Raw genomic sequence first — 9639 nt, 5'->3', positions numbered from 1 at the left:
TCATGGCTTGAGAGCAAGAGCCAACCCAATCTTGGCGCTCTTCTCAATGGCCTTGGTGTCTACCTCTCCTGAAACAGTGAGGAATGAACTAGTCCGCATAGCAAGAAAAGGAGGTGATGCTGTCAGTGCTTAAGGCCAAAATCCGAAGCTGCTGGAGATTTTTGCTCGTAGTTTGAATCATATCGTAATCAAGTGACAACACTAAGAGCACGCTCTATTTCCTCCAACGAACGACCTTTCGTTTCAACCACATTACCAGCTATGTACAAGACAGCCAGAAGGCAGACGCCAGCGAATCCAAAATACACTGTGCCGATCCCGAACTTAGTTACAAGGCTCAAGAAGTAGAGGCCTATGACTAAGTTTGAAATCCAGTGCATGCCCAATGACAAAGAAACTGCTTTTGCTCTGATTCTTGAAGCAAAAATCTCTGGTAGAAGAAGAGCAGGCACAGGGCCAGCGCCAAATGAAAAGGACAATACATAGAGAACAGTTCCAGCGACAGAAAGTTGTGGGCCACATTGAGCTGCTCCAAGCTCACCATCCTTCCAATCGTCTCCGGTAGCAACCCCAGAAACTGGTTGAAGCTGACGTCGAACACCGTCAAGTTCTTCAGCATCCCAATCTCTGACGGCAAGCAAGACCGGAATCCATTGTTCATCAGGATAATCTCGTTGAGGTTTGACGTGTTCCCCAAACTAGCCGGAACGCAGCCGTGGAACTTGTTGTTGGCGAGGACGATGACGGAGACCGGCGAGTTCCCGAAGTTATCAGGCAGATTGAACCGGAACCGGTTGTGGTTGATGAAAGTGGCGTCCAAGTCCTTGTCGAACAGCTCCTTCGGCACCGTCCCTTCGAACTCGTTGAACCTCAGATCCAAGAATTTCAGCTTCGGCAGCCGGAGAACCACCCGAGGGAACTTTCTGGCGAACCGATTATTGCTCAAATCGAGCTCGAACAGCAGCTTCAGGCGGTTGAACTTGTGAGGTACAGTTCCACAGAACCTGTTGGAGTTGATGTGGAGCAATACGAGATCCGTGAGCAGCCCGAGCTCCTCCGGCAAGTACCCGGCAATGTCGCCGTGGTTGAGGTCGATCCCCGCCACAGTCCGGATCGTTCTATTGTCGAGCGCCTTGGTGCAGAAAACAGCGGTGTACTTGCAGACATTAGATCCGACCCAATTGCCCGTGATGTTGAACGGGTCGGAGAGAATGGCCTGCTTCAACGCCTGCAGAGCTATGTAAGCGTTCCGGAGCCGGTCGTTCTTGAAGACCAGCGAGGGGTCGACCGTCACATGCTCGCCGCGGTCACCGAACTCGTCGCGGTAGTAGAGGAGCTGGCGGTGCTTGATGTAGAGGGCTTCCTCGTCGGAGAGAGGTCCATGGCTGATAATGCGGCTGCTGTTGGATGAGTTGACTTTGAAGCTGGATTCGGAGCTAGTGAAGGAGAGAAGAAGATGGTGACTTGGGCCGATTCGGCCGCTGGGCTTGGACTTTAAGGACTTGATTTTTTTTTATTTATTTTTTTTTTGCTGATTTTGGGAGAACACATATACATGCATTCCCCTTTTTTTTTTTTTTTTTTTTTTTTTTTTTTTGAATAGAGAATATATTTTTTTTTTCTAATACATAGTAACATATGTATTTTTTTTTTCTTTTGTAATAAAATTGACTTTCTTTAATGAAACATTTATTTATTTATTTTGTTGTGACTGTACTTGAAGTTTTGAAGTTTCAAGTTGCCTACGTACTCTTCCAAAGAAGAGATCAAGTCATGACGTAGTTCAAATGAGTGATGGTTTTTATGATGATTTTGCCGTACACAGTTTATGCTCTTGCGGGCCAGGAGCGTTTGTTGTCACCTTTTAGGCTCGTGCGGACGAGGAGCTTATGGTGTCGTTTGCAGTTTTAACTCGTGCAGACAAGGAGCTTTTGGTGCCGTTTGCAGTTTCAGCTCATGCAGACAAGGAGCTTTTGGTGTCACCTTTTAGGCTCGTGCGAACGAGGAGCTTTTGATCGTTGTTGTCAAGCGATCTTAGAGAGGCATTCCTTGCAATCTTCATAGCAAGGAGTCTTGACTGAGTGATTGAAGAAGTCTTTTGGGAAGAAATCGCGCATCGTGATGGCAACGGACGATCTTTGTGTCATAATTTCATCATCCTCAACATTTTCATGTAGCTTTGAAGGTTGACGGTAGCTGCTTTGCCCCCTTTCCGATTGGTGAACTTGTGGAGGAGACCTATGTTTCTTGTGCATTTTCTTTGGAGTGACATAAGTCCATCCTTTAACTTCGCTTGACTTGACTGGCATGGTTTTGGAGCATGCCCCCAGCGGTTGAGGTGAAGATTTTGAGTTCAAAGAGCCAGAAGTGGCGGTGATGTAGTTTGACTTCACCACATCATTAAGATCTAGCTCGATGATTCCTTTCTGAGCCAACTTCATGATGAGATCTTTTAGCACAAAGCACTTTTCCGTCGGATGACCAATGAAGCGGTGGAATTTACAGTACCTTGGACTGTCAGTACGGTTCATCTCTTCCGGCCGTCTACACTCAGGTAGGTTGATCACTTTTTTTTTCAGCAAGTCATCTAACATGGCAACCACGTCAGAGTCGGGGAATGGATAAGTCTTCTCCTCAAGCTCCTTCAAAGTGCGTCTACGTACCTCTTGATCACGAAAAGCTTCGGTTTGAATCGCCTTGCCTCGTGTATGGGTTTTGACTGGAGTTGTGTTGAGCGTCATTACTTCCTTGGTGGGTTTCCACGCAGCCTTATCCACCTTGGGCCCCAAAACTTTGTCATTCTTGTAGTCGGCGATCTGTTCTTTCTTCCCATGACGGGTGATGCTTAACTCCATATCATGGGCGCGGGTGGCTAACTCCTCAAATGTTCGTGGTTTGATGCCTTGAAGGATGTAGTGTAGTCCCCACTGCATGCCTTGAACGCACATCTCGATGGCGGAGGTTTCAGAAAGCCGATCTTTGCAATCCAGGCTTAATGAACGCCATCTATTTATGTAGTCGATGACAGGCTCATCTCTCCACTGTTTCGTACTGGTCAGCTCTAGCATGCTTACAGTACGACGAGTGCTGTAGAAACGGTTGAGGAATTCCCTTTCTAGCTGGTCCCAACTGTTGATAGACTCAGGTTCGAGGTCAGTGTACCAGTCAAAAGCATTACTTTTCAGCGAACGCACGAACTGTTTGACGAGGTAGTCTCCCTCTGTCCCAGCATTGTTGCAAGTTTCAACGAAATGGGCGACATGTCGTTTCGGGTTGCCTTTTCCATCGAACTGCATGAATTTTGGGGGCTGATAACCCCTTGGCATCTTCAAAGCATCAATCCTCTTGGAGTAAGGCTTTGAGTACAGTACGGAGTCGTGCGAGCTTCCTTCGTACTGTGTCTTGATAGTGCTTGCAATCATCTCCTGTAGCTGCTGGATAGAGAGAGATCCCATGGATGTCATTGCTTGGTCTGGCTTCGGCTTCTCTTCAACTTTCTCCACTGGTGGCTCCTCTTCTTCGTCACCTTCTTTCTTTAATAGGCCAATATTTGGGTCGACTTTTACGTCGGGCAGCGCATCTAGTTGGTTGACAAGTGCGGCAATCTGCAAGTCCTTCTCTTCCACAGTCTGTGTGAGCTTTGCGATTGCTTCATTCATCTGAGCTAGCTGTTCTTCAACAGAGGTGACGCCGATGGTCATGACTTGTGCAACCAATAGGCATGACTTTCCTTCAGACATCCAGGGTGCTGATGAAGAAACCCATTGGCCATTTTGGGATGTCATCTTATGCGCCTTAGTAGCATGCTTTGGTGCCCCCAGCAAGGTTAGGTTGATGATAGACTCGCGCCTTTGATGTTCCCTTTGCTCGCTTAGCGGTACCAATTTTGAAGCGGCATGTTGATGAGTGGTTGTGATGCCAATAGATGCTCCATTCGTGGCGGAAGTGCTTATGCTTCTTCCCTTGGTGGTTGCAAGAACGGCTTGTCCCTTGCTTGATGCCATTGATTTTGGAGGTGTGCTTTGGTTGTTGTCAACTCCGTAACCATGCTCCTTCAACTTCTTTTGAGTTTTGGTGAGGTCGCGATCTTTGTCGTTGACGGTGTTTGAAACCTTCTTTCCAAGATTTGAAGAGGAAGCAAAGTCATGCCTAGCCTTTGACATGAGTTCGTAGGCATTTGGGTTGAAGCCTTCTTCGGTCCTTTTAGTTGGAAGAGAGCTTGGTTTCACCATGACACCATGTTGCGCCTCCAGACGGTTGATGAGTCCGGCGGTTTGCAAGTTTTTCTCCTCTGCAGTCTTTATCAGCCTTGCAATTGTTTCCTTCATCTGAACCAGCTGTTTTTCAATGGAGGTAGTGCCGATAGTCATGACTTGTTCTTTGTTTGAAGCCATGGACTGTGCTTGAATATCTTGAACGGAGACAGAGATGAGAGGTAGAGATTGTCCCACTGGGCGTGCCAAATTTGTAAACACGAAAAGTTCCTGAAACAAGAAACAAGAATACCGTGTACAAAATATATTTTATGTTTAATGATTTTGGGGTTACAATCTCTTTGTAATTTGATCCTCTGATTCTATCTTCGTAGGGTGTAGGTTTGTGGATGAGCTGTTGATCCAAAGGGCCGTCGGGGCTTGATCTAGGGATGAACAGTTGATGAACGGATCTTCGAGGGCTTTTGAGCTTGATCTTGAAGACTGGGTGTATGGATTTCTTCAAGGGGCCGTCGGGGCTTGATCTTGAGGGTTGATGGATGAGCGGATCTTCAAGGGCTTTTGGGCCTAATCTTGAAGATTGAGTGTATGGATTTCTTCAAGAGGCCGTCGGGGCTTGATCTTGAGGGTTGATGGATGAGCGGATCTTCAAGGGCTTTTGGGCCTAATCTTGAAGACTGATTGGATGTGTGGATTTGTTGAGGTTGTTGATCCAAAGGGCCGTTGGGGCTTGATCTTAGGACGAACGGATGATGAACACTTTCTTCAAGGGGCCGTCGGGGCTTGATCTTGAGTCGGCGGAAGTTCTTCAAGGGCCGTTGGGGCTTGACCTTGAAGGAGGGTTTGACGAAGAACGAAGAGTGTTTTCTTGATCCTTCGGGATTTTGCTTGAGAGCTTTAGAGTTTCGAGGCTTCAAGGTTTTGGTGTGATGTAAATTCCCTTCTTTCTTTCTCTTCTTCCTTTCTTTCTTCTTCCCTTCTTTCTTTCTTTTTTTCTTTTTTTTTGAAATGAATGCCTTGGCCTCCTATTTATAGAATTCCAAAACTTGATTTTTGGATTTAAATAATCAGATGAAATAAATCATTTCTGCCAGATATTGACACGTGTCCTATTTGATGACCTTTCCAATTTATTTCGATTTTTCGTTGAGTCACACGCTACATGTAAAATTTATGTGACACGTGAGCGTTGAAATTTTAATTATTGGTTAACATTCATTTCACCGAAATTTCGATGTCTACAATCACATTTATAGATGGTTGTTCTAATTTCACTTATGTTTATTTATTTTCTAATAAAGATGAAGCTTTTGAGTGTTTTATGTGCTATAAGGCTGAAGTTGAAAACCAAAAAGGAAGGAAAATTAAATATCTTCGTAGTGATAGAGGTGGTGAATATTGTTCACATGAATTTGATATCTTTTGTGAAACGCATGGTGTTGTACATCAAAGAACTACACCTTATACACCATAAAAAAATGGTTTGGCAAAAAGTAAAAATAGGACACTTACTAAAATGATTAATGCTAATACTCCTAAACATTTAGGGGGAGAAGCATTGTTTACTGCATGTCATATACACGATAGAATTACATTTACGAAGACACATGTGTCACCATATGAAATTTGGAAAGGAAGAAAACCAAATATGTCATATTTGAGAGTATGGGGTTGTGTAGCCTTTTACAATGCACTAGACCCTAAGAGATCCAAGTTGTGTCCAAGAGGAATTAAAAGCATAGTTGTAGGATATGCAAAAAATTCAAAGGCATATAGGTTGCTTAATTTAGACTCAATTACAATAGTTGAGACTAGAGATGTTGAATTTATAGAAAATAAATTTTATAACGACTACTCAATGTCTGGAAAAAAGAATGATCAAACACCTTTCTCAAATCCAACTACTAGTCATTCTCAAGGTGAGAGAAGAAAACAGTCTGAAACTATTAATGAACCAAGGAGAAGCCAAGAGTAAGAAAAGAGAAGACTCTAGGCTCTAATTTTATTTCGTCTCAATCTATTGTATTTTTAGTCAAAGGAAATAGAAAAAGGGTTCTAAAAAAATATACCCATATTGTTGAATATTGAGGATGATCCTAAAAGTCTAAGCGAAGCATTGACTTCAAGAGATGCAGCCTTTTGGAAAGAGGTTATAGATGATGAATTTGAATCATTAATATCTAATCAGATATGGGTTTTAATAGACTTGCCCCAAGGATGAAAAGCAATAGGTTGTAAGTGGGTGTTTAGAAGAAAATACAATACAGAGGGGTTTATTCAGACATTTAAAGCCGGGCTGGTTGCCAAGGGTTTTAAGTAGGAATAGAATATTTCGATATGTAGGCACCAATAGCTAGGCTCACATCAGGTAGAATATTGTTTTCATTGGCATCTTTATATAATTTGCATGTGCATCAAATGGATGTGAAAATGGTTTTTTTTAAATGGTGATTTAGATGAAGATGTCTATATGGAATAACCAGAAGGGTTTGTTCTTATGTGAATGAAAAGAAAGTTTGTAAACTAGTCAAGTCGTTATATGGGTTGAAGTAAGCACCAAAACAATGGCATGAAAAGTTTGATTGTGTAATTTTATTGTAACATCTCACATCGTCCAGGGGAGTGGATCCTATAAGCCTTATATGTATATTCCCATCTTTACCCAGTATGAGACCTTTTGGGAGCTCACTGGCTTCAAGTTCTATCAGAACTCTGAAGTTAAGCAAGTTCGTACGAGAGTAATCCCAGGATGGGTGATCCACTGGGAAGTGCTCGCGTGAGTTCCCAAAAACAAAACCGTGAAGGTGTGGTCAGGGCCTAAACTGGACAATATCGTGCTACGGTGGAGTGGAGTCCGGGATGTGGTTGGGGCCCAAGCCGAGATGTGACAATTTGGTATCAGAGCCAATCCTTGGGCGGAAGTGTGCCGACGAGGACATCGAGCCCCTAAGGGGGGTAGATTGTAACATTCCACATCATCCAGGGGAGTGGATCATGTAAGCCTTATATATATATATATATATATATATATATATATATATATATATTCCCATCTCTACCTAGCACGAGGCCTTTTGGGAGCTCACTGACTTCAGGTTTCGTAAGAACTCCGAATTAAGCGAGTTCGTGTGAGAGCAATCCCAGGATGGATGACCCACTGGGTAGTTCTCATGTGATTTCCTAGAAACAAAACCGTGAGGGCATGGTCGGGGCCCAAAACGGACAATATCGTGCTACGGTGGAGTTAAGCCCAGGATGTGGTGGGCCCGGGTCGGCATATGACAATTAATTTGGTATCAGAGCCAATCCCTGGCCAAAAATGTGTCGACAAGGACGTCGGGCCCTTAAGGGGGGTGGATTGTAACATCCCACATTGCCCAGGGGAGTGGATCCTGTAAGCCTTATATGTATATTCTCATCTCTACCTAGTATAAGGCTTTTTGGGAGCTCACTGGCTTCGGGTTCTGTAGGAACTCCGAAGTTAAGCGAGTTCGCACGAGAGCAATCCCAAAATGGGTGACCCACTGAAAAGTTCTCGTGTGAGTTCCCAGAAACAAAACCGTGAGGGCGTGGTCGAGACCCAAAACGGACAATATCGTGCTACGGTGGAGTCGAACCCGGGATGTGGTGGGGGCCCAGGTCGGGATGTGACATTTATCATATGGATTAGACAGAACAATGCTAATAAATGCATATACTCAAAATTCACAAATGATTATGGTGTTGTTATATGTTTATATGTCGACGACTTGCTATTTTTTGGTACAAACATGAAAAGTGTATCTGAAACTAAAGAATATCTAAATTTAAAATTCAAAATGAATGACTTGAATGAAGTAGATACTATCTTGGGAATTAAAGTAAAGAAGCAGAATAGGGGTTATGCTTTGTGTCGGTCACATTATATAGAAAAATTGTTTCTTAAGTTTAAGCATCTACAAATAAAATAAGCAAATACCCCTTATGACCCTAGTGAGACTTTGCTTAATAATTATGGTAGGTCCGTTGCACAGCTTGAGCATGCTAGTGTAATCGGAAGTTTGATGCATGTCATGCATTGTACCAAGCCAGATATCGCATTTGCAGTAAGCAAACTTTCTAGATACACTAGTCATCCATATACTACTCATTGGAAAGCAATAAATAGAATTTTTGGTTATCTTAAAAGAACTATTAACCTGAGTTTAACTTACTCTGAGTTTCTAGTCGTACTTGAAGGATATTCAGATGCAAGTTGGATAACAAGTGCTAATGATAATAAGTCTACATCAGGGTGGATTTTTACAATTTTTGGAGGAGCAATTTCTTGGGCTTCAAAGAAGCAAAATGTATAGCACATTCAACTATGGAATTTGAATTTATAGCATTAGCGGCAACAAGTAAAGAAGTGGAATGGATTAGAAATTTGTTATTGGAAATAGAGTTGTGGCCATAACCAATGTCATCCATTTCTTTATATTGTGATAGTAAGGCTACTTTGTCTAGAGCATACAATAAGGTATACAATGGAAAGTCTAGACATATTAGCTTGAGACATGAATATGTCAAGAAATTAATAACTGATGGAGTTATTAATATTATTTATGTTAAATCAAGTAACTTGGCGGATCCGTTAAAGAAAGCACTTTCAAGAGCTTTGGTTGTTAGTACATCTAGTGGAATGTGGCTAAAACCCGTTACTGAAAATTAGCCACCAATAATGGTAATCCAACTTTGTCTAGAACATCACTAGTTTAAAAAGTTTAATGATTAATAACAAGTTATTGATAAGTGGTTGTGAAAGCACTAAAAATTAATATATAGTTCATTCTAGGATGATCAATGCAAGGCTGCTACATTTAGCAGGATGAGTTTGATCTCTTAATGAGGTTATTTGTAGTTATGTATATAGTAGCAGGCACATAAGAATGAACCTCACCTATATGAACATGAGAAGTGGTGCCGCTTCTACCAAGAGTTGGGTTTTCTCTTGTAAATGTTCATGAAACCAGGATGAAGCACAAGGCCATAATGGTGCTTAATTAGTTCAAAAATTTCTTTAAGGAAATAAGACATAGTTATGTGTGTAATGATTCCGGTTTTAACATAAGAATAGTTAGTTTAGATTTAGGTCACCATCGCATTCGTTATAACTTTCAATTACTTACACTAATTAAAGGTTTAATTTGAAAGACACATTTATTGTATGCATGGTTATATCAATATGTTTGTGGTTAATTATAAAAAGAGAATTGTTATTATATCATTTACCATATTTTTTAAATTGAGAAGGATTGTTAGAGATTTCAACAATAAATAAAAAAAAAAAAAAAAAAAAAAAATATATATATATATATATATATATATAATGGTGCGGCGTGCGCAGTATGTATGTGGCAACCTTTATAAAGGTTGTATAATCCACCCTTTTACTCTTGTACCTTTT

The 9639-nt window shown here is 41.8% G+C and overlaps 1 protein-coding gene across 1 annotated transcript; it reads right to left on the bottom strand.

Annotated features, from left to right (window-relative positions):
* On the bottom strand, nucleotides 1–2741 carry LOC137723180 (leucine-rich repeat extensin-like protein 4). The gene is made up of 5 exons (XM_068462353.1): nucleotides 2664–2741; nucleotides 2239–2435; nucleotides 391–1424; nucleotides 257–307; nucleotides 1–68 (listed from the first exon to the last, which is right to left on the bottom strand). Exons 1-5 carry the CDS (start codon nucleotides 2739–2741, stop codon nucleotides 1–3), a joined length of 1428 nt encoding a protein of 475 aa, XP_068318454.1.
* Between the last annotated feature and the right edge of the window lie 6898 nt (nucleotides 2742–9639).

Source organism: Pyrus communis, chromosome 17 (genome assembly GCF_963583255.1).
Source record: "Pyrus communis chromosome 17, drPyrComm1.1, whole genome shotgun sequence".
Taxonomy (NCBI): domain Eukaryota; kingdom Viridiplantae; phylum Streptophyta; class Magnoliopsida; order Rosales; family Rosaceae; genus Pyrus; species Pyrus communis.
This window is presented reverse-complemented; position numbering and strand designations above follow the sequence as displayed.

Excerpts from the sequence above, each read along its gene's own strand:
- LOC137723180 (XM_068462353.1), bottom strand. The coding sequence starts at position 2,741 with ATGACGCTCAACACAACTCCAGTCAAAACCCATACACGAGGCAAGGCG. Across the intron at positions 2,436-2,663 it reads AAGCTTTTCGTGATCAAGAG|TTGGCTCAGAAAGGAATCAT; the intron begins GTACGTAGACGC and ends CTCATCATGAAG. Across the intron at positions 1,425-2,238 it reads AAAATGCACAAGAAACATAG|CTTCAAAGTCAACTCATCCA; the intron begins GTCTCCTCCACA and ends CTCCGAATCCAG.